Source organism: Nothoprocta perdicaria, unplaced genomic scaffold (assembly GCF_003342845.1).
Source record: "Nothoprocta perdicaria isolate Ctin4 unplaced genomic scaffold, notPer1 scaffold_213, whole genome shotgun sequence".
NCBI classification, from domain to species: Eukaryota; Metazoa; Chordata; class Aves; order Tinamiformes; family Tinamidae; genus Nothoprocta; species Nothoprocta perdicaria.
In genome coordinates this window covers 95,655-121,462 of record NW_020455350.1, presented here as the reverse complement: position 1 = coordinate 121,462, position 25,808 = coordinate 95,655, and the positions used below count along the sequence as shown (strand labels likewise).

The 25,808-nt window shown below is 38.2% G+C and overlaps 1 protein-coding gene across 6 annotated transcripts in view; it reads left to right on the top strand.

Annotated features, from left to right (window-relative positions):
• Positions 1–20,928, top strand: part of PSEN1 (presenilin 1) — a 23,058-nt gene extending 2,130 nt beyond the window's left edge. The window contains exons 1-12 of one of the 6 annotated variants that reach the window (XR_003249280.1): positions 180–200; positions 2,247–2,390; positions 7,232–7,488; positions 8,778–8,919; positions 11,402–11,469; positions 11,723–11,943; positions 13,598–13,696; positions 14,748–14,834; positions 15,402–15,569; positions 16,515–16,633; positions 16,999–17,420; positions 17,505–20,928. Coding sequence is in view for 5 of the 6 variants with exons in the window: in XM_026038620.1 (XP_025894405.1) it covers positions 195–200; positions 2,247–2,390; positions 4,394–4,432; positions 7,232–7,488; positions 8,778–8,919; positions 11,402–11,469; positions 11,723–11,943; positions 13,598–13,696; positions 14,748–14,834; positions 15,402–15,569; positions 16,515–16,633; positions 16,999–17,154 (1,506 nt within the window). In the remaining variant the exon portion in view is untranslated. Of the gene's footprint in view, positions 1–179; positions 201–2,243; positions 2,391–4,307; positions 4,433–7,231; positions 7,489–8,777; positions 8,920–11,401; positions 11,470–11,722; positions 11,944–13,597; positions 13,697–14,747; positions 14,835–15,401; positions 15,570–16,514; positions 16,634–16,998 lie in introns of those variants that run through there. The other 5 variants (XM_026038620.1, XM_026038616.1, XM_026038617.1 and 2 more) reach the window with 5 other exon arrangements.
• The last annotated feature ends 4,880 nt before the right edge of the window (positions 20,929–25,808 follow it).

Here is a 25,808-nt window from a genome sequence, read left to right as displayed (position 1 = left end):
AGCGGGGCCGCCTCGCACGTTTAACCTGCAAATAAATAAATAAATAAAACCCAGCTTTCCTGCGCGTGGCCGCAAAGCTGAATACAAACACGCGAAAATTGCCCCCGTCACTCCCTTGCAGTCTTGTTAGGGAAATGCAAAAGGGGAGAAAAAGAGCTTGTGAAGGCAAGCTTTTTTACTGCTGGGAGATTTTGATGCTGGTAAGGAAAATATTTTCTGAGCTCCCTTTTTTATTCAGGTAAAAGAAGAGATAGTTGAATGTGCTTCTGTTTATTTACGGTTTGTTTCTGGACTTTGTTCTCGGAATGGCTGGGTTACAAACTTGGGAGTGTTCATTCCTGGTGTGATAGAAATAAAATGCTTCTGGAAGACGTGCCGAGTGCGTTTGCCGAGCCCCTGGGTGCTAAGGCAGGGCTGTGTGTAACCTGTTAGACACCGTCCTCCGGGCGCGGAGCCAGCGGCAGGTGCTCCACCCTGTGCTCCGCTTTCCCAGCCGCTCCCAGGATCCGGCTGCCTGCCTGGTGCCTCTCCTCATCCTGCTGCTTCACCAAGACTTGGTGCTTGTAGGGCTTGGGGAGCTTTTTCTTCCTGTCCTTCACTAGGATTCTGGCCTGCTGCTTTCCGAAAAACAAATAAAGTCATCGTTCTGATACCGTACGTTTGGATAGAAATGCTTAAACGTTTCTTTATAGGGCTTTGTCACTGAAAATTTAGACAGGTTATCTCCATAGCTCCATTGTTTATATTTTATAGACCAACCAAAGCTTTAGAGCAAAGACTTTAAAATTAACGCAATGTCTATTTATTTTCATCTAATCTTACATTTCATTACATGTTGATTGCATGTGCTTTAGTTTAATTACAGGCCTGGAAAAGGGCTGTTCTCCTGGTGAATGCTCCAAATGTTTTTCATTTTGCCAACAGTTAGGATGATCCCACTAGACTTACTAAATCAGTGTTACATCCTAATGGTACTTTAGTGTAAGTTACATCTCCCTGCTGAAATTAGTAAATGCCGTGTGCTAATTTTGTAAGATATTTATTTGTAAGTAGAGAAACAGTTTCTATGCATCTTTGTGTGTGAAAAGAGGCTTAGCTGTGTGTGTAAATAAGATACTGTTTCCTGTCTTGCCGCTACCAAAGCGAGAGGCCTTGGTTTGTGCTAAGGGTCTGGGTGTACTCTTGGACCAGTTCTTCCAGATTCTTCTGTATACTGGCTGAGTGTATTAAAACAATAGGAAAAAAACCCAACCAACCAACCAAAAAACATCTAGTCTTCTTGCTGGATTTGATTCCTCCTAAGCTGAATGTGTTGGAAGGAACCGGTGAGTGCCGGAGTTGGCACAAGGTAAGAGCAGGAGCAGCTGGGGCTGTGAGTTGGGCTGGCACTCTCCTCTTAGCACCAGTGGCCGTTAGTGCAGTTCGCTGCTGTGTGCGAGAAAGCCAGTGGTTTATTCAAGCTGGGGTATTGTTTCTTTTTTTTTTTTTTTTTTTTTTCTCTAAAACTTGTGTAGTTGTATTCTTCTTCTTCCCCTTTTTTATCTTCCTTTTTTTTTTTTTACTGAGAAACTTCTGCTTTGCTCATTTTTGTTGCAGAAATCATCTGTACATGTTTTCAACATAAGATGTATAAAGCTGCTGCAAGTATATGACACGATGTACATTTAATATATAATAGCTACTGTGAGGGGAAAGGGATGTATGTTAGTTCTTGAGGCTCAGCTACAATATTGCTTTATCTAGCTCTCGATAGCTGCTAGCGTGTTGCAGTATTAAATGTGAATCATATTCAGACTTTAAATGATCAGGTGTAACTTGATCATCTTCCCAGCAAGCTTGAAGCTTGTCCTTGAGCATATCACCAGTCCAAAAATGAACAATCTGTATCAACTGTACTGTGGTGAAATAAAAATGTACAAGCAGAAGGTCACACTGAGCAATTTGTGCAGTGCTTCTCATTCATTGCGTAAGGTAGATTGGAGAACTGTTTTGAATGGCTAATTTTTTGTTGCCTTATTTCCGTTGCTGATGAACTAATTTGATAAAGTCCAGACACTTTTATTTTTGTCCTGGAAAATCCCTATTGTGGTATCTTCATGATGACGTGTTGCAGCTCGGTATTGCAGTAGAGAAAACAGAAGAATATTTGTGTGTAGTCTGCAGGAACCCTAAAAATTGAGTGGGGCAATGGGGATCTTGGTCATAAAAGATCCCATTTTTTAACTCTTTTTTTTTTTTCCTTTCAGCATCTCAAGAAGAAAGATCTGTTTTACATAGAAATAACTGATTTACTGAGGACAGCCCCAATGACAGAACTATCTGCACATTTACCCCAGTTCCAGCATGGACAGCTGACAGAAAATTTCCCTGATAACCACCTCAGCAACACAGTACGTAACAGCTTTATTACCTGGTAAATAGTTAAGTTAGGATGAAAAAATCAATGTGAATGAAAATACAGGTCAGAATTACAGAAGTCCATTTGTTAGGAGTAATTCTCTCAATCTGTCAATACCACCATATTGTGGTGAGAAGCACTGCAGAATATATATATGTGTGTATATATGTGTATATATACACATATACATATACATATATATATATATAAATTTTGATGTTCTGACCTCACTTTTATACATAGATAGCCCTCTCCCAGTTTGAAGTGGTGCTAAACTGACCGGTGCCCTGTAGAAAAATCAGCATGTGGATTGAGACCCACAGAGCAGACTTTAGCTCACAGGTTGTTGGGATTCTGTTTGTTTGTCTGTTTGAAGGGGGAGAGATTTTTTTAAATTATTTTTATTTATTTATTAGTTGGGGGATTTTTTTTTTTTTTTTTTGAGCACCTTTGATCTAGCCTGGCTGTGGTTTGCCTAATTCATGGCTTGCTTGGTTCACAGAGTTAATTTTAGTCTAGGTGGAGCTTGAGGCATGGGTTTTGCTGTTATTTATGTAGGAGTACTGTGTTCAGGAAGAGCAGCATGGTCGTATTTTCCTTGGAATAGTTCTCAGAGCTATAGGGGTTTGCAGAGAAGAAGAAAAAAAGACACTAGAAACCCTCCCACAAACGCTAAAGCTTTATACGGTTTCTGGCTTAGTCATTGTTTTGAAATACTTACTCAATTGTGAATCTGAACTGCACTTGCTCTACATGTGTGTTCTGGAAAGGCCAAGTTTGTAGGACCTACTTGGGTGTGGTGTCTTGGATTTGTCACACCTGGTTCCTTGTTCCTGCGAGCGCTCGTGATTATCAGGTTGCCTTGTGACACATAAATGCTCCTGTGAGATCGGGCCACTTGCAGCCATGTTTATGGCAGTGAGTCAAGGATATTTTCATCCCTGACTCTTGTATGCAATCTACCAGTGTAGAAAGAACTTTTTAAAACCCTTGTCTTGATCTCAGTGTTTATGTAAAAATACAGAACACCTGAAAATGTCTTTTAAAAATAAGAAGTCAAACTGATTTAACACCTTCCTGATTATAGAAACTATTGCTAAAAGTAGATACTTTCCCCCTGCATTTTTTGTGCTTTCACTTCAGAGGGAAAGAAAGTTTCATCTTGGAGATGTGGAAAGTCAGCCCTAGTTGAATGCTACCAGATTAAAAAGACGGCACTCAGCAATAAGCCATGGGCTCCCTGTCATGGTAGAAAGCCCCTTCCTAGCAGTGGGGGGAGAGGTTTCTGCTTACTTCCAAGAAGACTACAGTGCAGAATAACTACCTGTGGGGTTTTGTTTTTTTTTTTTTTTTTTTGTATTCTTGTTTTTGTGCTTGTTTTTTCAATGCTTAAACATAACAGCAGGTATAGCTTCAGTACTTAAATGTAGTGATTTCTTTCTTTCTTTGTACATGCCCTTTTTGGACTTTGTACATATGTACCAAGATACATTCCTGCTTAAGTATATCTAATATGTCTTTCGTTGGCTAACAGTCAATATGACAAACTGCTAAATACTGTAATTTGCCACCTCTCATTCCAGTCATGCCCCAGTTGTTCAGTCCAATCTTTAATATCTGTCACTTTATAATGATCTTTAAACATAAGTAGTGTTTATGCAAACTAATAAAATCTGTGCCCACTGTCAGGCAAGAGGGTCTGTTTCTAATATATATAAACCTAGAAGTAACAAAAATATTTTATCAAACATTGTCAGTTTTTTTTATCTGTTTGTTCAGGGGCATTGCTCTGGGTTTGCTATTAACTATTTTCTTGATAGGAAAGAAAGCTATCATTTGCTTTTGATATTGCTTATTCACCTGAAAGCGCGTAGTTCATAACTTACGTTTGCTTACGGTGTTACAACAGGTGTTACTGACTTTTTAGCTTCAGAATTTTCACTTTTAACTATGTCTGAGGAAAGTGAAGAGTCTGTTCCTTTGCTTCCACTTCAGCAAGAGTCCATGGCCTCTGCTCTCTTTAATACTGATCAGGTAGGATACGAGTGCACTTTGTTCTCTTAATTAGTAAGCAGTGGGGCACATGCATGGCGCATTTGGCTACACTAACGTTCAGTAGTCTGAAAGGACGACTGTTTCCTAGCTTTAACAGTGAGTGAGGGAATAATGTGTATAATAAATAACTCACAGCAGTTCTTTTCATGGTGATCTGATTTTCACACACCAAGTTTTAATATGTAAAGAAATTTTGTGGTTGTATCTTTGTTTATAGCAAGTAGAGTGGAACGGTCAATATTGGTCCATTTCATTTTCCCCTTATGTTCAGTTTTGTGGGTTTTACAGAGTTGTGCTTTTCAGGCTTTTCTTTTGGCTGGGTTGATGTTTGCTAAGTTTAGTCTTTGATTTTAGTTTTTATATATCCATGCTTAAGGTAGATGCAAGTACTCTTTCATCCAGAACTGCTACTATAACAGAGGAAAAGCAATATATTCTGCAGGCACACAGAAATCTAATACTAGGTCTGCTTAACTCCTGATATGTTCTAAGGCTCTGATCTTTTCCAGTGTAAAATTGCCGACAGAGATCTCAAACGAGCTCTTTAAAAGTATAAATGTATTGTTGTGCTCATATGGGCTGAGAGAAATGGAGTATTTTCACTATCAAAATGAAGAATGTTATAATTATGCTGTAATCTGTCTTTATACAATAGGACATTCAAAAGCAGACAGGTTTTCAGGGGAGTTAAATACAGTGTTTTGTTGTATGCTTGTATTTTCTTGTTTCTGTTTGACTTCTAATTGTATGGACGGACTTTACACAAAACACCTTGCAATTCAAATTAAGGCCAAAATCTTTATTCTGAGAGTATGGTTGTCTGACAGCTTTAATTGCTTAATTAAAACAATTTATTTTTTCCCTTTATAATCAGTTTTATTTTTGAGAGGATAGGAGAAAAAAATGAAACTTCATAGAGGACAGACAATTCCTGAATTCCTATTGAGCATATCCTTTTTTTAAAGGAAATAAATAGAGAAAACATTTCGTGTGCATTGCTACTGTATTATCCTATCATGAGTCAGGGGAACTGTAATGCTTCAGCCAAGGTTTTACCAGTGTTGGTGTTTGCAGTTCAAAGTCCAGGCACTTGAACTCCTTAATCACTTTTGCACTTTCAAGAACCCTGCTATGGGTTCCTGAGCATGTAGTTAACCTTTTATCTTTTCTGAGGGTGGGATTGGGAAAGCTCTATGTAACAAATCTCCAAAATTACTTTATTAACTTATAAAAATGGCCGACAGTTACTTAGCTACAATTTAGTGCTTATATTTGAAAATGCTGTTAATGCGATTCAGAACAAATAATGAGACCTTAACATTATGTGTTTAAGTCAAATATACCTATCTAATAATACTTCAGTAGGAATGCATTGGGTTTTTTTTTTTTTTTTTTTCAGGCCCTTTCTTCTGTCTAGCGCAGTTCTACTAAAATTGATATTTTATAGGTCTTACAGAAGGTACCTTCCTTCAGCTCATGTTATATAGCAGCTGCTTTGGTATGCTTGTTCAGACTGGGCGATTTGTAGCTGAAGCAATTCTGCAGTCATAAGATTAAGTTTGTAAGGAATCAAACATCTTTGCATGGCAGCTCCTTTGCAATAAGCTCTTGGAATGGCCATACAACACTGACTTTGGACGAACTCTTGATGGTGGTATTAAAGAAAAGAGAATTAACTCTTGGATTGGAAGGCTTATTTAGAATAAGACATAAAACGGTTCTACTGCTTTCTAGTCTAGATCAGGGGAGAAGAAACTTCCTCTCCTGATGTGTTTCTACAGATGCATACAAAATAAAAGGTTTTAGGACAGGGAAAAAGGTTCATGGCAGCAAGCAGAGAGTGCAGATCATTTACCCATGGAAAATGTTTTAGCTCAAGATCATTCAAAAGGAGAAATCCCATTTCATATTTCTGCTTTACACTAATGCTCCTGAGTGGGATATGGGAAGCCTCCATTTGTCTTAGTGTTTGAACTATACTGTTGAAACTATTTCAACTATATATATATAGTTTGAACTACACTTTTGAAACTACTGTTGAAAATATATGTTTCAACTATAAGCTTGGGAGGTTTTTCCAGATTTATTGAGAAGTGTGGTAGAATTTTTCTTCAGTGTTAGCAAAAGACCGTGGCAATGATGATCTTCAGCTCCTGTGGGAAAGGAGAGGAAGATCCTACACTCTTAGGTCATCATGCTAGAACCTTGAGATCAAATCTCACTGTAGAGAGAGAATTGTCTGAGTTTACATACTACTTTTATGTCATTCTTCCTGCTAAAGAAAATGTAGAAACAGAAGAATGCATAACTCTGTCTTAATCTACATACTGTACAATGAATCTAATATGATAAGTTGTAATTTTCATGAAACTTTCCTGCAGTTGGCATGATTTTCTAGAAGCAAATTAAGTTAATTGTTGCAAGCTTTGAGTTAGCCACTGCCATTTACTTGTGTACCAGCTGTAGTTTGGACCAAGGAGAAAAAAGCTGTTTTATTTGACTTCTAAATACTGTTTAAAGAAAAGGCAGCAGAGGCTATTAGAGGCTTCTAAGTGCTGCTGTTCTTAATATAAATGCTTCTAACATAACCCCATGGCTCCCATTATTTGAACAATTTACACGACACCATTAGTTACTACTGCTTAGGATCTTGCTGTGGCGAGTCTGACAGCAAACACTACCTCACACGTTCTCCTCTCAAGGTTTTCCTTAGCTTAATATACAAGACTATGGTTTGTGGATTGTTGCTAATGAAACAGGGCTTTTCTTGCACTGCAGAATGACAACAGTGAAAGACGGCGCCATGATAATAGTGAGCGCAGGAGAAATGACAACCCAGAGTCAGAGACCAATGGGCAACCACAGAATAACCTTCAGCAAGTGGTGGATCAGGATGACGAAGAAGATGAGGAGCTGACACTGAAATATGGGGCAAAACATGTGATTATGTTGTTTGTACCTGTCACACTTTGCATGGTGGTCGTTGTTGCAACCATCAAGTCTGTCAGCTTTTATACGCGCAAGGATGGACAGCTGTATGTATCAAACTTTGTTTTCCCTGTCTTTTCAATGGACCCACTTAGATTGTTTTCTTTACTCTCCATCTCAGTATTCTAATTCACATACAATGAACTTCCTCTTGCCTCCCTCTTTTCCTCCACTAGCCCCAAAATAGTTTTGTTCTCTTCCTTCTACAAACCAGCCCCTGTATTTTTGGTACTGTTCTCATTTGTCATCAGCCTGGCAACCAGGCTGCATGATATCTCTTTATTTGCTATTGTTTGGTTGAATCCCAGTCTTTATTTTAACACTTCAGCCTGTTCTGTGGTATTTATAAAGTAAACTCAATTCTGAGCCACAGCTATTTCAGTTGTACTCTGCTAGAATACAAAGCTTTTTCAAAGGAAGAAATCAGTCCTTAATTAAATGAAGTAACGTATACATCAAGATATGTTTTGCTTATGCGTATGTTTGATAAAGAAATGTAAACACCAGGAGGAAGAGGTTTTTGAGGTTCACTTGTGCTGTATAGAGTTTTTCCTGATAGGCTTTGCTTTCTGTATAGAAAGAGGTTGTTCTGGCAAAATATTAATGTTACCAAAAAGCAGCAGTTTCACTGAAAACTGGCTGGGGAGAAGGGAGACAAAGGAAGAACATTGAGCCTGTCACAGCTAGAGCAGATCAGTCTAAATGTTCCACTGTAAAAACATTTAAACAAGGTGATCCAAAGTATTGCTTGGCTTTGAAATATTTGTATAACATAAGAATGTGGTAAAAGGATAGTGAAGAAGTTGTTTGTATTTTATTGAAACTTTTTTTGATCAAACAATTATATTTCCTGAGATTTTATTTGTGGTATTTCTTTTCCTCAGCTTATGGTATTTCTCTTGAGAAAAAGAGTTGAGCTCTTGCATTTTTTTTTTGTCTTTTGAAATCATGAGAATACTTTTCACTGTAAATCCACTAGATGGAGTGCTTATAAAAGCCTAGCTACAGTAATGGTCTAATGACTGATTGTATCAAAAAAGGTGGGGTTTTTTTGCTTCACAAAGCAGAAAATAGCCATAATGTTTTCAAAGCCACAGTAATCTAAGGATGTAGACATAACAAATGTTTTTAGGGAGGATGATAGTTGTTTTCCTAATTCAAGCTTGCTTGATGTCGTACTATGTCGCCTTGCGAGTTTTGCCTAAGCAGAAAATTATGGTCACTTTTGCAGCTCTTAATTAAAAGATTACTGAACTTTCATTTGATCCTGGCCTCACACATGAGGAATATTGGCAGAATATACAGTGACACTTCAATTGACTCTTTCTCGTTATAGCATCTACACTCCTTTCACAGAAGAGACAGAGACAGTGGGACAGAGAGCCCTGAATTCCATTCTCAATGCTGCCATCATGATCAGCGTCATCATTGTCATGACCATTCTTTTGGTTGTGCTTTACAAGTACAGGTGCTATAAGGTGAGCAAACGTGTAGTTGACTTGAGTGGTTGTACTGATTTTGTTTCATTTGTTAGTATGGATTATCAAGGATGGAACAAAATGAAGGGTTGCTAGGGATGGGCTAGCAAAAGTAGCAGAACTGCTAAGTTGAGCTGTTTCAGTTCTGTGGTTCACCTTTCTCTGCCAGAATGGAGAGATGATGACCCAGTGCCACCATTGCCAGCTGCTTTCTTGGCTAGAGCAACACAAAGCTTCTTATTCCTTGGACCACGTAGGGAATTTGTTCTGCAGTTAAGAACTGCAAAGCACAGACCTGGTCACAGAGCTCGAAAGCTGTGCACGTTTCGAAGAGCCGCTCCTGCACATCCTGCACGCAGCATAGAGCAGTGTCCAGAAACTGCTGCGTGCGAGGCCCTGCGCATCAGCCCATGTCCTTAGAACAAACACAGGGCTGAGGAGGCTGTTCTGTGAAAGCCTTCAAGCACCTAATGATGCAACCTAGGCAAGTCCAGGCATGGCATAGTGATTAATTGCCACGTCAACTGTCCGAGAGCTGCTCATGAAAATTCTTAGTTATCATTTGGTCTTAGTTGACCCATTTAACAAGGCTTCACGTAACAGAACTTACCAGGGTGCAGTTGGACCCCTGCACCTGTTTCATAGTTGTGACTCTGTCTTTGGGATCTATGTGCTGACACAAAGCTTTGTTCCACTTTGTTTTGCTTTCAAGAGAGGAAAATGGGTTAACTGTGGTTGAATGCTCTTTCCTGGGTAGCTGCAGGATCCCTAGGGCAGTGATTTCTGCCTTGATCTATATAATAATAATAATAATAATAAATCTTAATAATCTAAAATCAACAAGTGATACACTGTCATGACACACTTAGAAAAATGATAGCCAGCACTTATGTGAAATATCACTTGTATGAAAAGAGTGCTTTGAAAACTGTGATAGCAAATGAGATACATAATGGGAAAGCAAATATCTGTGCATGAAATGTACAATATAAACGGTTGCCTCCATTAGTACTTTTGACAACAGTGTGTGTAAACATTTGCTGGACTAAGGCTTGGTGTTTGACACTGCTCGTTTTCTACTGTTCACTGGCACAGAGCAGCAGCATTCACCTGTGGGACGTGCTAGTCTATTTGCTTGGATTGCAAGCTACCTTAAGAGCTTATGCTACAAATAGAAGTCATATTTAAAGAAGTGATACAACTTTCTTTGCTTTCTCTTAAAATTTGGGACATGTTATGAAACATAACCTGGAGGATGAGAATTAATGTTTAAAAAATTACTGAGAACTTTTAAAGCACTTATTAAAATACTCTTAATAGAAAGTAAACTAAAAATCTTAATTTGCTGGAAGTCCATGTTGCTTCATGTACATGTGGTTATTCTAGTCGGTGCACATGGGTTTTATTTTCAAATTAGTCTCTGCAAAATGAATGTTTTTTAAATCTATAACATAAAAAAGATTCTAATGCACATCCTTCATGTAACCAGAAACAAAAGACAAATTTCTTAAGAAAAAAAACAAAAAAAAAGCCATAAAATAATCTCAGAGGCTGAGTGGAAAATAAATTGCTTAAAGTATACTTATATACACTTATACATACCAGATCGAAAGATTCAGTTTTTTTTTTAGAATCTGTTTGAATTTCAAAATGATCACTTCTGATTGTTTATCTGCTTGTAATATTATGTCTGTTTTTATATTTTCTTTTGCATATCTGTGAATTTGGCAAACAATTTTTTCATTTTCAATTGAAAAATTGCCCAAGTTACAAGTCTATTTGATTGTTTTATTTTTAATCTTGGACAGTCATAGTGTTCTCTCTTCAGTGCAAGGTCTGAGGTCACATCTTTCCAAAGCTTAAATCAATGCATTCCCCCTTAGAGTACAACCTTGAAATTTCGTTTTTTTAAATTGTTGGGCAGAGATATCTGCTGTCTTCTACAGTTTAATGATGATATATAGAGATGATTCTGTAGAGAAAGTAGAAATTCATGATAAAAATAAATCGCTTTATAGTAATTCGTCAGTGAAATACTAATTCTGAACTCCATGGAATAAACACTGAAGGTTTGTCTTTGTTTTTGGTGTTTAATGCTCCTTTGGTTTTCAGTTTTAGGTTTTTAATTGCAGATTTTTCAGTTGCACAAAATGAACCGTGTTTTCAATCTCTGTTACTACTGAGTACTTCTGCTGTGTTATGAAACCAGTAAGATCAGAGTGGGCTTAGAAATACAAAAAAAGTTGTTTGTTTTATTACATCTTAATTGAAAAAAAACCCCACAATTCAGAGAAAATAAGTAAATTAAGACACAACAATTAAATGACTATCTGTGAATTACTGTGTCAGAGTAACAACCAAAGAGATGAAAATGTCATTTTCCTGCTTTAATCAAAAGGCAGAATAACTTTAAAACACTTTTACATAATATTACATTTAAAATATGAAATCTAAAAACTGTCTGTATTGATATCTTTTCCAGGTGATCCATGGCTGGCTTATCATTTCTTCTCTTTTGCTGCTTTTCTTTTTCTCATTCATCTACCTGGGGTAAGTGCATTAATGTGTTAGTATGTCATATTTCATGTATTTAATATTTTTTAGAATTAGCTTTTGAATCTTATTTTTTCTCTGAAGAAAACACTGTTAAAATACGCCTTTTACAAAGAGTAGTTCACAATTCATACTCTGAGTGGGAAGATTTAATTAAAAAAGCAAAACCAAAACTGAAGCTCACATCTGTAGCTTTGTTTCCATTCTTTTAAGCTAATACAATCCTCTTTATTCTTTTCCATATTTTTAGTGAGGTTTTTAAGACTTACAATGTTGCCATGGACTACATCACACTGGCACTCATGATCTGGAACTTTGGTGTGGTGGGGATGATTTGTATCCACTGGAAAGGTCCGCTTCGGCTCCAGCAAGCCTATCTCATCATGATAAGCGCTCTCATGGCCTTAGTGTTCATCAAGTACCTTCCCGAATGGACTGCGTGGCTTATCCTGGCTGTCATTTCAGTGTATGGTAAGGTCTAGGATGAGACACAGTACTAGAAATTATGGTGGGAATTTAGGAATTTGTCACCTCTCTTACAGATTCATGTCATAGATCTGCTCAGTCACACAGAATCACCCTGTGTCTTAAGGACATAGAAGCATTATCCTGATCCATGACTTATAAGACACTGGAGAAGAATCAAGGAAGAACTTAAGGCAGTTTTCAGTGCTCAAAATCATTTTACACATTAAAGATAGTCATGTGATCTGTTTCCTTTTTTTTTTTTAAATTGTGTATTTTGCTTTCTGTGAATGTTAACAGATAAAATATCTGTAAGTGAAGTTTTATCATAAAACTTTAGAGGACACTGGATACTTGGTAAGAAGTCACTCTGTAACCCAAGTAACTCTGTAACCAAGGGACTTAGTTTCAAGACAAGGTTAAAATTCAAGTATTTAGACATAATTTAAAACATTACAGCCAAATATATTCTTGAAGACATTGTCATAACTTAAATTTATTCAGAAGCATTTGAGTCTAATGATTGTGTACTCTGAAAGCCACTTGTGATGGTAAAGATGAAGATTCTTCATTTTCTAGGAATGCTGGGTTAATAAGATTTCATTAGCTGCAGTACACCAATGTTTAGTATTCTTTTTCTTTGGAGGGAGGCAAAAATGTCTGTCGTGTGCTCATGGATCAAAAGGCACATTAGAACAGCCACCCCACTCTATTACCACCCATTTAATAACCAAAACAAATCTCATTACCAAGCATTCTGTCTTTGTTCCATGACTGCCCTAAAACTACCTTTTGAGATCATATTCCAAGACCATAACTTTATTGCTTTGAATAAAGGGAGGTACGACAAATTCAGTGGTCCCACACTAAGGATTCCCTCTTCCAGCCCTCCACTCATCTGTGAGGGAGGGTTGTGTGTTGTCTTCTGCTAGTCCCACACCTTTGCATGTACAAAAATGTTCTTTACTGGTTTTGGTTTTTGTGACCTGCAAATGTGTGTGCTGGCTGAAAAAAAAGTGCTGAGGGCTTGCTGAGCTCATGCAAGCTCTTGAGGAATCATTTTAATCACACATGTAATGGAGCATCAAACTAAATGTCTAGTGTGCATGCTATGTTTCAGAGTTAGCAATTAAACTATTTACTGTGTAGGGGAAATGTAGACTCTTCAAAAAAATATTCAACACAACTGGGAGATAAAAATGGAACCAAAGAAATCAATTTATCATCTTCAATTTTTTTTTGTGGTGAAGATGGTCTAGCTGGTCTTCCGTGCATCGCAGATGTGCAAGCCCTAAGACTAGGGACATGTTCTGGTGTTGCTAGTGCTTATGTGTTCATGCACATGGCACATGAGGAAGAGGTGGAAAGAGGCAGGGAAGGGCGTGAAGAGCAGCAGAGATCTGTTCCCCAGCCCAGATACTGTGAGTAGTTGGCAAAGATCTACGTAGACTACATTTGGTCCAAAAGTCAGACTAAGGAGAAGTTTTAACTTCCTGTGGGATGCTCACCTGTGACTGTCTGGCCAGTGGCTCTCTCAATGTATACACAGGCAGCATTTTGACACACATATCCTTTTACCAATCTCTGCAAGATGCATCATATACAAACCTTCTTAAAGCATGTCTACAGTGATGCAAGTGTTGTTTGCTCTCCCTTCCAGATTTGGTTGCTGTACTCTGTCCTAAAGGTCCTCTTCGTATGCTAGTTGAAACAGCTCAAGAGAGAAATGAAACTCTCTTCCCAGCACTTATTTACTCCTGTAAGTATATTTTGTTAAGCGTTTTAAGTTTACAATCAGCTAAAGAGGAGGAGTTTTCTCATATTTCCTTCATTTTAGATATGTTCTCACAGCTGGAACTCGCTGTGTTCATTTGGGCCTCAATTATCCTTTTGCTGTTGACTCAAAAAACATAGAATGTCTTCTGGCTAATATCTTAAAAGATAAAAATCAGCACATTCTGTTCTTATTAAGTAGAAACAGGAAAAATGATAACAAAACTTATTTTAGCCAAAGTTGTATGTAATTAGGCTGTATGTCAAACATGTTCAAAGGGAATACTTCTGTTTAGAAAATATTTATCTACTTGTGATGCTTAAATAATCTGTGTATTATTAAAGGGAATAGGGGAAAATTGCCAGGAAAAGATGCATTTGCCACATGATTTTCTGCAAGATGTGTGATTGTGTTGTTGTTGTTGTTTTAGCAAGCACTTTGTTTAACAAGTTTTAGCAACTTCTCCCTAAAGTTGCTAAAAATAATCTACTGAATGCAAATTGCTGTTATATCTTCTGTATCAATCAGCAGATAATTTTAATCATTGTTGTAATACTTAATTGATACTGCTAATAGTTTTATGTTGTTATTGGACACTGATTTAGTTTCCATTTTACTAGTTAGAATTGTGAGGGTAACACATCCAACTATGAGCCTCACTGCAGGCTAGCTATAAAGCATTACACTGCTGGGGGTCAAGCACTGCTGGTCCCCTTTTAGTGGGGAACAAGAAAAGAAATTATTGATTTGGATTTTCAGAGTAAGCCTTAAAAGTAGCTCCTTTAAGGCCTCTACAACCCAGCTGCTGCCATTTTTTTCAACATCTGCTAAATATAAAACTTGTAAGCATCAAATTTAGTATATGCATGTTGCAGCTAGCACTGGTAATGTTCCAGATACTACTATAATGAGAGTAGAACTGCCTGCAACAGAAGGTAGTTACACCAAAAAATGGAAAAATAGTGGATCGATGCCAGCACTGACTCAGAACTGCATATGTCTGAAGATACTTAACTAGACTGTTTGTTTTTAATAGCCACGATGGTTTGGCTAGTGAACATGGCTGAGGAGGATCCAGAAGCCCAGCGGAAAACTTCCAAAAACTCCACTTACGATAAACAAGGTAAGCTTTTCTTTGAAAGGTCTTGGAGTTGTCATTTTATTGGCAGGTATGTTTTTGGAGATGTTTGTGTGTGTGTTTGTTTTTCCCCTACTTTTTAGATAGGCTGGTTGCTCTAGAAGGATGAAAGAGCAGAATCTTTATTAAGAATAATGAATATGTATATGCTGTAATATGCAACTTTCAATACACTTTTCTATTTTATTGGAAAAGTAAGCCATCAGATTTTCATCTTTGGTTTATATCATAAAACTACCCAGTAATGGTGCTTTTCTGTGAGATCTGATTCCCACGTTTTCCTAAGTAGAGAAACTAATGCAGTGTTAAGTGTGAATTAATTCCCTAAATTGTTATTTAGAAATGGGGCTGCCACAGAGCTTCTACTCTGTGCAATGTACTGCAGAACACTAGAGCTTGAGCACACCATCTAGATATGTAGTAACTACAGAGTACATGATTATTCCTATGAATGTTAAAAAATATTAAAAGTCACAAGTGAGAATCTTCTTAATGGTGTGTGCTGATATTTTTGCAGTGGATTTTAAATTACTTTCTTCCTTTGGGCTCCAGGAAGCCAGCCTCAGAATGACAGTGCTGAAGCAGATGATGGTGGCTTTAGTCAGGAATGGCAGCAACAAAGGGACAGTAGAATAGGCCCCATTGAATCGACACCTGAATCACGTGCTGCTGTTCAGACTCTACCCAGTAACTCTCAAACAAGTGAAGACCCTGAAGAACGTGAGTATGGAGTACTCGGTCTGAAAGACTGGTGTATGTGAAGGTAGTAAATAAGGTGTGGGGGGAGCAGTAGCAAGCTGAAGAGCTCTTCTTGCTCAGTATCTTGATCAGTATCTCCAGGCTTCTACAGAAGTACATGGAGCTGCTTTTGGGTATCTCCTGGTATTCCTGCCATAGTGAGCATGGCCCAGTTTTTCATTGGATGTACAGACTCACAAGTTCAATATCACTAAGCTAACTACAAATTAAGTTGCTGCAAACCTCTCTGACTTAATGTCTCTTAAAAGCCCAGAAACCCAACTGATATTCAGGAAATCGATCCTGTTGTTATTATTAATGCAGAAGAAAATGAATATTCTGCTCACAAAGCTGTTGCTAATTACTATTAAAATATAATAGTAACTCATGAGTTTTACAAGGATCTTAGACTAAATATGTTTTTGGCTCTGTAATATGCTTAATTACACAAGTGCTTTTTAGGACTATTGTAATTGGAATTCTGCAGGAAATTTGGGAGGACAGTGCAGTATTTTGATGCACATAGGATTTTACATTGGCAGTAAACTAAAGGCAGCAATTCTGATTTGTTTCCTCCTCCCCTTTGACCAACTTAAAGAAATTTTACTTCCATATCCTACTGTGACGTGAGAACTAGAAGTAGAAACAAATCCTTAAGAGTTGCAGTAGAAATTTCTGAGTTTGTGGACAGGAGTATAGAAAAATTCAAATTTATAGGATGAATTAGCTGAGTAGTATAATTTTCTCAGCTACCTTACCTTATAAATGTTTATCAATTGATGCAAGAGTGCAACTATTTATCAAAGTACAAAATATGTTTAGCATGTTGTTTTGGTACTTCAAGTCTGTCTCCTTCTCTCATAATGACTGTTACAGTCATTATATTAGTAGACTGATGTTTAATGCTGCTATATACTCATCTTGCAGGAGGAGTAAAGCTTGGTTTAGGAGACTTCATTTTCTACAGCGTATTGGTTGGCAAAGCCTCTGCAACAGCAAGCGGGGACTGGAACACAACTTTAGCCTGTTTTGTAGCCATATTAATTGTGAGTATAATATGATAATAGTCACAATAGTCATAACTGCTATTTTTTTTCCTTTGGGATTTGTTTCTTTGGTGGCCTGACTGCAAACAGATGAGGGCTTCAACTGTGATTTTTTTACTGTCTGTATGTCCATCACTTATTCCTTTAGTTTAGGGAGGCATGCAAGTGCTCTATATTGGTGTGCAATTTTTAGCATAAGTACGTTTTGCTTTTTTTTGAACGGGATGTTGTTAATAAGCAACAGTTAGTTCCAAACAGAGAAGAAAAATGTTGTACAAGCCATTCCATTAGTGTTTATGTGTACGTAATCTTTTGATCATCAGAGTTCCCTAATTTTTGCCTGTCTTTTTTTTCCCTTCCTTCAGGGTCTGTGCCTTACACTTCTGCTTCTTGCCATCTTTAAGAAGGCCTTACCAGCTCTTCCAATCTCCATAACTTTTGGGCTAGTTTTTTACTTTGCCACAGATAACTTGGTGCAGCCCTTTATGGACCAGCTAGCATTCCATCAGTTTTATATCTAGCACACGTGATGCTGGTATTCTACGGATGTTTGTATTTGTAGCAAATGTGGGAGGAGGAAAAATGTTTTTCCCTCTCTCCACAAGAGAAACTGAAGTTTAATACTCAAGATTCCAAGCCTGAATCATTACAACTTCCTCCCATTTTTCTTGAGACAGCTGCTGCACTGGGCACCATGTGATTTTTGTTTTCCCCCTGTGTGAATGTGGTTTCTTCTTGATGGTCTAAACCGAGTGCAGTCAGAAGCCCTCTGATAAACCTGACTCTGGTAAGGACCGTGTGTTAGAAAATTGCAGATGTTTCCACCAGCAACATGCTCTCTCTCTCACCACAGGTTGGTTATTTTCCACAGCATTAAGGGTGCTCGGGACTTCCTTGACATTAACAGAGGAAGCTGATAAATCAAATGGAAGTTGGCTGCAAACCATTTGAAGAGACGGAACCCAATTTAAGTCCTTCAGTGATTTTTGACCGCTGAGTCCTGATTCCGCTTTGGGTCATGAGAGAAAGGATTTTGCATTATAGCAAATCAACAGAAGGGAGAATCTGTCATTCTGAAAGGGTGCTCCACCACTGCATAGCCTCTGTGCCTAAATGTGCTTGGTTTAGTAACTTAAAAAGCTTTTTTTTTTTTTCGCACTGGAACTAGAGTCTTTTCTCAGTTTTAATACCTTGCATTCTCACGTGTGGAGTGCACCTTCTGTAGAGCTGCTCCAGTTTATGTAGCTACTTAAGACTTGGTTTGAATCGTTTGGCATAAGAGGATCATGAGGTCCTAATTTGGATCTTTGATTCTGAAAGGTTACAGAACTGCATTCAAAGGCAATTTCAGGACTTACTCTTTGTGCTTTTGCAAAGCATTTTGCTAGCACACAGTTCGAACCCTGCATTTGAGAACAGCCACTAACAACACAGTCTGCACTGTATATAGTTTAAGTTCGTTTTATTGATCATCTTAGAAGCAGACATCCCTAGCAGTTCCTGCTGGAGTTCAGCCTGCTAGATGTACAGGCTAAAGTGCTATTTGTAGCACTTCTAATGTTTCTTTCAAAAGCTTCTCTTCCAAAACATAGCTGAAGGGATCTAGTCTACAACAATTTAAAATGTGGGAATGCTCTTTCTCAAGTTCTCTTGACTTGACCATTGCCTCAGTCTGAAGTCTTGATCACCCAACCTTCTAACATCTCAGGTTGGGCAGGGATTTATTTTTCATGCAGTAACTTTATTGGTGAGAATTCGTAAGTTAGATGAGACATGACTTATTGTTACCAAGGAATAAAATCTGTGGCCCTCTTTAATTCTATCTCGTGTGAGGAACAGAAGACTGGAGAAATGAACGATGACTCAAAATCACTGAGAAGAAGCTACGGGTTTTTGATCTTCCTGCAAGAAAAAAAGAATTGCTTCTTACCTTAAAACTGTAACCTCTGTTTTGTTCTTTATTTGAAAGAGCTTGTTTATGAATAATGGCTTGGAAGTGAGACTTACATGAGATGAAGTTTGTTTTGTTGTAGTTTGTTTTAGTCTGCACAAGTCCGTTTTTGTTTGTCTGTTTTTTCTGAACAAAGCACAGGAAGTGGATCCTCCTGACAGGCATTCCGTTTTACCTGCATCCAGATACTGGAGTTCTTGCCAGACAGAACAACTGTCAGAATCCTGAAGCAAACTCCCTTTGCTCTTTCCCTGGGGCTTTGTTTCAGTGCCTCCGGATTTGAAGGACTGAGATCTCACAGATGCTTTCAAATATTTGCCCAAGTTATGGAATAAAGGGTGCGATGTTTAAATTCGCTTTAAAACCAAAACCTTTTCTTTGGTTGTCCTTGGAAACACCTCTGTATTGTCCAGTATGATGTGCTGACTCTATGTTAGCACCTCCACCTGCGTAAAAAATAAGATACACTGTTTTGTCTCCTCTAAAGTACTTTATTCATCTCATTTGTATGATAATTCATTGTGGATAGCATTAATAAAGTAATCATATCCCAGTTGCTCACGCTGACTTTTCAGGTCAAACTTCCTTCTCTTTTCAAGCTTCATTCACTGTTCCATGTTTTGCCTGCCTTAAAACAGGCTTTTTTATACATGACTTGAGTTGTTTTTCATACTATTGTAACTTATTCTTTTCACAAGCATTATACCTATGAAAAGTTCTATGTGTGTTTTGTTGGACATGCTAACTGTTGTTTTGGTGTTTGGAACAGGTTTGCTAAGAGTTGGTACTGCTAGGATCTGTTTGCATATCTGAGCCAGGTGTCAGCCGAGTTGTTAGTGAAATGCAACAGTCATCATTATTGCCTGTGGGTTTGATTTAATTTTTTACCACAGAAGCAATGACTCCAATAGAAGTTGCTTTAGAATACATAAAATATGGAAAAGCCTTTCCACGTACTTGAATGGATGTTAGATGTACAGCCTGAGCAAGAGCTCAGAGTCTTTGAACACTAAATTGTCAGTCTTCCGCTCTCTGAAGTTGTTTTCTGCTCTCCCGGAGTTTTGATTTCCAAGTTAGTGTGGACTTACAGCGCTGGAGACTACGAAATCACAGAAACTGTTGTTCAGGTTTCAGTATTTGAATCTCAAAATGAAGAAATAGGAAAAGGGAAAGCTGTTTCAAGTCTAGCCCAATGTATGTTAAAGTATGCTGTCTGAACCCAGGTCCTGATTATACCTTCAGAAACCAGGATATGCAAAACCGAGGCAAATGTTCTAGATTTGCTCACTTACGGAGAGGCATGGTTGGTTGGTCCAAATGAGATCTTGCAGGTAAAGGCTATTGCAGGACTCAGATACGGAAAACTCAGTTAAAAATGGTTTGGGTTGTTGTGGGGTTTTGATTTTTTTTTTTTCTTGAATTTGAATTGTTGTTATGTAAGTATGAAGGTGGGAGCCCTTTTTTTCTTGCTCTTTTGTCTTAAAACACCAGTTGGATTATAGCTCTTGAACCATTTCAACTTGGCTAGCTTGGGATAACAGAAAGAATTCTGTTATGTCGTCTGCAGTGTTGTTGTTAATGCATCAGTATATTGGCCTGTAGCTCTGAAAGAATTGTTGTGCAGCTCTGGTAGCTGGAGTCATCTCTTAAGTGCCCCAAACAGACCAACTATTTATTTCAATAGCTTTGTTTTGAAACTGAGCATCTTGACAGCTTACTCTCCCCTTCCAGCTTGCCTTAACGATTAGTCTCTTCCTGTGACGACTTTTTTCATTGGAGAGTTACTTAATCCAGAGAAAAAATAACCCAAAACATTCCCAAAAGCTGGGTTTGTTTGTTTGTTTGTTTGCTTTTTACAAAGGTGTATGATGCTGTCATAGCTATGCATGGCTCTTAAGGTAGCACTCAAATTCTTGTACCTTGCAGGTGTGTACTTGTTTACTGTAGCACATTCTGGCTGGGCAGATCTTGACTCCTTTAAGCCAAATATTCAAGGGCTGTGTTCCACTAAAAATGAGTGATTTCCTAGATGTGCAAAGCAAATGCTGGGTATTTCTTGGATGTACAGAGTATGGATTCTGCGTCTGCAGGGGAGAACTGTTCTGCCATTACTGCCATGAAGAAATAACTACTCGGAAGTTCATTTTAGGTGGACGGTACTGTATGAAGAAACTTACCCAAATGCATTATTTAAAAAAAAAAAAAAAAAAAAAAAAAAAGCTATTACTCCTGGCAGTGTTGCTATTGAAACAAGACTGATAGAGACTGTGGAACATGTCTGCACTGCGGCTGCATCTCAATGGTAATTTGGTCATTGAGAAAGCTGAAATGTGAATTAGAATGGTATTCCTTTACACTCAAAGCATTTGCTGTTTTCTTTTTTTTACAAACACTGGTTTGTACATAATCTGAATTGAATGTGAATGTTTTTTAAATACTTTTCCGGTTCTTGATAAGATAAAGTTTTGATAGATTATTGCAATTTTTCCTGTATTTGTCTAATTATTAAAATAAAATTGCATGGATCCTAACCTACCTTGCCTTTATTATATTATTTTAAAGCCACTGTTTTTGAACTTAAAGTTCATGAAGGCCTCAACACTGTTAGCATCTTTATTTAGCATTTAATGAGTAAGATTCTTGTCTTAAGATATTTAAGTAGCTTCTTTATTTCCCAAAAGAGAAACTTCCTCAAACTGGTTTCTGCTGAAATACTTTCTTTTAAAAGTGACTTTTCATTTATTTACAGAGTCAAAGCCAGTTGCAAAACCCCATGAGATATAATTAAGGTATGAAAAAAGTTATATGAATTTATAATTGAACACTGTCTTGCATGATGAGAATTAGTTTACGCAGGAAAAATAGATATTTAAGATGCTCAGAAAGAATACACTTCATTAACAGTTCTGTGTATTGCTACCTAACTGCTGGTTTCATATCACTAGGCTAGAAAAAGAACTCTTCCCTAGGAGCATTTTTTAATATTATTTTGGAAATGTATGCACTGCAAACTGTAGATCGTGCTAATTACTAATATTCATATTGAAGATGCTTGTTTGGGAGATTGCCTTGTCTCTGCATAAATGTATAATTTCTATTTTATTGTGACCAGAGGAGAACAAATAATAATGAATAATTTGTCAAGAATGCAGCTGTTTCACGGCGAATAGAAACATGAAACTTGGTTTCCTCTAAGATTTGAGGAAAAGTATTCAGTAAAGGTCTTAACTTCATAGATTCTTTCACCAAGAAACAGCAAACGCTCAAAACTTGCTGCTTTATTTCTGTTTTTTTTTCCTGATGGTCATATTGTGTCAAGAAACATATTAATCTTTTTTTTTAACTATCTCTAGATTTATCATAAGCTTTAAGTGCATAGGGCTTGCAGGGGAAAAATAAATCAGTTGATGACAGTGCAAGAATTTGCTAATTCTGACCTAGTTTTAGGGTCTAATATGATGAAATACTTTAGAAATATTTTTGGAGATAAAATTTCTAAAAGTGAGATTTAGAGCCTAATTTGAGGTTCTTCCTTGGTATTATTTGATCATCCTAATGTCATATACTGAACTGAGAGAGTGTGATTCTAATGTTATAATTCAATGACCAATTTCTTATTCCATTCCACTTTCAATGTAATCTGTGGACAAAAGCGTATGAGTTTCTTGTATGACAACTTAAATTGCTATGGCGAATTCTACTGGCTCTTTAGCTGTCATTGCTAGCTTTTCTTTTTTTTTTTTTAATTATGTAGAAATTGTAATAAAAGGTATGTTTAAATGCAAAATCGGGTCTGTAAATGTCCAGAATTTCTGAACTCTAGAGAGAAAAGAAGCCGTCTCTGCTAACTGGAGCTAACAAAACTGTTTTTCTTGTTTGGATAATAATCAGTTATTCGCATCCTGAATTTGGTCATTGTCTTTTTAATCCTCCTTTTGCTGTAGGAAGATGACAAAATGACCTCAGCTTAGCATCAGACAGGCTAATGGATAGTACAAATGTAATTTGATTAGATTTGCTCTTTGTTTTGAAGTATGGTTTTAATCTAAACTGTGTCAAGAAGAGCAAAGAGACTTATGTATTCATATTAATTTTGTGGTTGTGGTGGTATTAGATAAGGATGACCCTCTTTGATCTGGTTAGTGCTACAGTCAGAATTAAACACTGTGCTTCTTACAGCTCTTACAGCACAAGTCAGCATGAATATACTTGGAGTGTGACTGAGCTCAGCTGGATCTTCATCTAATGTAACACCTGTGTAAGAACATCAAAACTCTATTAATAATAATCAATGATTTATTTAGGTCAACTCCAGAGTAAAATTACTAATCAAACAGCCTATTCAAGTAGAGGCCATATGGTTATCATCTAGTTATTGATTATAAACTTAACATTTGACACTACTGCATCATACTTAGCGTGTATCCAGTTGTACTTTCAGTTGCTTTTTATGAGAGGAATGACTTCAAGGTTATATGGAAGAGGATAGCCACACATGTCCAGGGGGAGGTTTGTAAGGTGAGGAGAGGTTGGCACCTGGCATCAGGAAGCAGCCAGAGGGCTGATGGCCACCAGGTGCACTGCACTTCATCACCACCCGCGGGCAGGAAGCCAGTGCTCCCTGAGAGCAGGGGCTGTCTCGGTGTCTGCTGCAAGCTCCCAGCAGTAATCTCTGCTCACGCTGTAATCACAGCCACACGGCGACACGGTGCCCTTAGCTGCTTTCTATTCTTAGCCCCCGTAACAAGGGATTAAAGTGCCTGAAAAAACAGCATCCAAAAAGTAGACTCTGTGATAAAACACAATTTCCTTTTGGAGGGCTGTAGCTAATACAGGATAAATCCTGTAGGGGAGCCATATATGCGTTTCCAGTAACTGTTTGGTTTCCAAACTATTTTAAGAACAGCAGAATCTGGCTGTTGTCATAGTAGCAATAAACCTTTTAATCTTGCTTCCTGTGGAGATGGATCTGTTTGCTTATCTACTTAAGGATCATCAAGGCTGGCTAGGTGACAGAGAACTAGAGTTACAGCTTAGGGAAAAGATGCTACTCATAATCTCCAGAAAGTGCAGTGCACTTGCCTACTTTGATAGTACTTAGCTAGGTTTTCCTGAGGGATTGATCTCATGGCAAGCTAGTAGGACAGGCACTTGTAAAGCAAATTTTCATTTATACCAGTATTTTGCCATTGGCATTTTTTTCATCGTGATTAAATGAAAATTTCAAAGTGGTGCTAGAGAGGACCTTGCCACTAGTCTTAGTTTCAAAGAGCCCTTTTAGAACAAGTCACTTCAATCTGAACGTCTCCATTGCTTCGTTTGTGAGACTTCCCAAACTGTTTTGCTGTATTTATATATTATTGTAAAGACTGTAGTCTTTGAAAAGTTAATGCCATTAAAAGCTCCTTGAGGTATTTGGATGGTACCAGGTGACTTATTTTGAAATACATGATTGGTAGTGGTGTCAAGAGAAAGCCAAAGAAAACTGACACACTCTTCAACTCTAACAATTAGAGTTACTCTAAGTAAAACTCTTAACTCCAGAACTAAGAGAGACCTTTCGCACCAGATCAAGCTGCTTGGTGAATTACTGAGATCTTTGCTATTCGCAGTTTACTTGGTGCATTCCAGTTATAGTACTGGATTGCATAACCTCCCCTCCTACAATTAGTAATGTGCATGTTTTGTTAGAACCTGTGATTTGATTGATACCTGCCAAAGAATACTGACAACTGGGGATTTTTGGTCCTTGTTTTTCTGGAGTCTGAATGTTCTGACTAGCTGCACACCTGGTGATTAGGAGAAATCGCATGGCAGAGTGAGTAAAATAATGTTTCCATGGTTAGATGCTTGTTCTCATATTAAAAAAAAAAAATCTGTATATGGTTATTGCCCCTCTGCAAAGTTTTGATAATGGATTAAAGTTCTTCCTCTCTTTCCCCTGCTTTTCTGCAGGCCTAAGTTCAACATGAAAGGGGGAGATATGTTAGACAAATCTTAGACAAGATTCCTCCTGTCCCTCTGCAGATGAACCTCTGCTATTAGAGGGAAGCTTGTCAGTTCCTGCTGAAAGGAGTTCTTTCTGCTTCCAAGGCTTTACAAGGCAACATCCTATTGAGTGAAATGCCATAGCAGTTTTAGCACTTTTGAATAATCTAGTGCTCCTTTGATGAGCTTTGCATGGCAGGGACTCCTGCTAAAGCTTTTGATCAGGTCTAACTTCCCCTTAGCCACCTGCGTCGCTCTCCCAGTTACCTCAGCTGCCGCCTCGAGCCTGTGCAGGCTTTGGAAGTGCTGGCTGGCCTCCCTCCTCGCTGAGGGAGGGGAAAGGCGATTCCTCCCTCTTTTCCCTTCCTTTCCTCCATGTTGGTCTTGAGTGACATGGGAAGGCTGCAACAGATACTTGTGGGCAGCAGTGCAGGATGAGCTCTGCTTGGCCAGCTGCTTCTTGCAGGATCACCCAACACCGTCTGCCTTTCTCCGCCTCACATGGGTGCTCGCCCTCCTTCTTCCCCAGACCTGCCTCCCTGCTCAGTTGCTGGCTCAGCGCAGGCCATGCTTTACTTTGGTCATTGTCCTGCTTGTGAGTGAGACTAGGCAGAAAGAGCAGCTGGGGAGATCCGCTCTTGAGGCAAGTGCTGTAGGCTCTCAGGTTGAAGAAGGACTCTGGTGTGTGGATGTCAGCACCAGCTCTGTGGAGCTGGTACCTGCTGAACTTGTCACCTGCAGGGTATGTTCTGGCCTCTGCACTCCCAGTCATGAACAGGACTTCCCCAAGCTGTAAAGCACTCGGGAAGAGGTTCTCCGGAGTGGAAAACCATCCTATCCGTTCCTCTGCAACGGCCTGGCAAAGTGCCTGCGTAGGAGGATGCCTTGTTCAACATGTAGTGTTTTTTCCAGAAGACTAGTTAGCTGCGATGGAGAATGTCCAGAATGTCTTCCCAGTGGGGCAGTTTCTGTTGCTACTTCGGGGAGCTTTGAAAGCTTTAACATTCTGAATTAAACATTCTGCATTTTGAATGGTGATTCAGATTTTTCACTATTTAATCAGAAACTAGCCCCCCCCCTTTTTTTTTTACCTCTGTGTTTCAACACTTTGTCCCATTTTTTATTATTTACTCCTCCAAAAAACTCAAAAACTTTCAGTAGTTTTATGGTACAAGACAGCAGTCTGTTTCTTAGACAGTAAAAATACCATTAGTTCAATTTATTTGAACAGCCTGT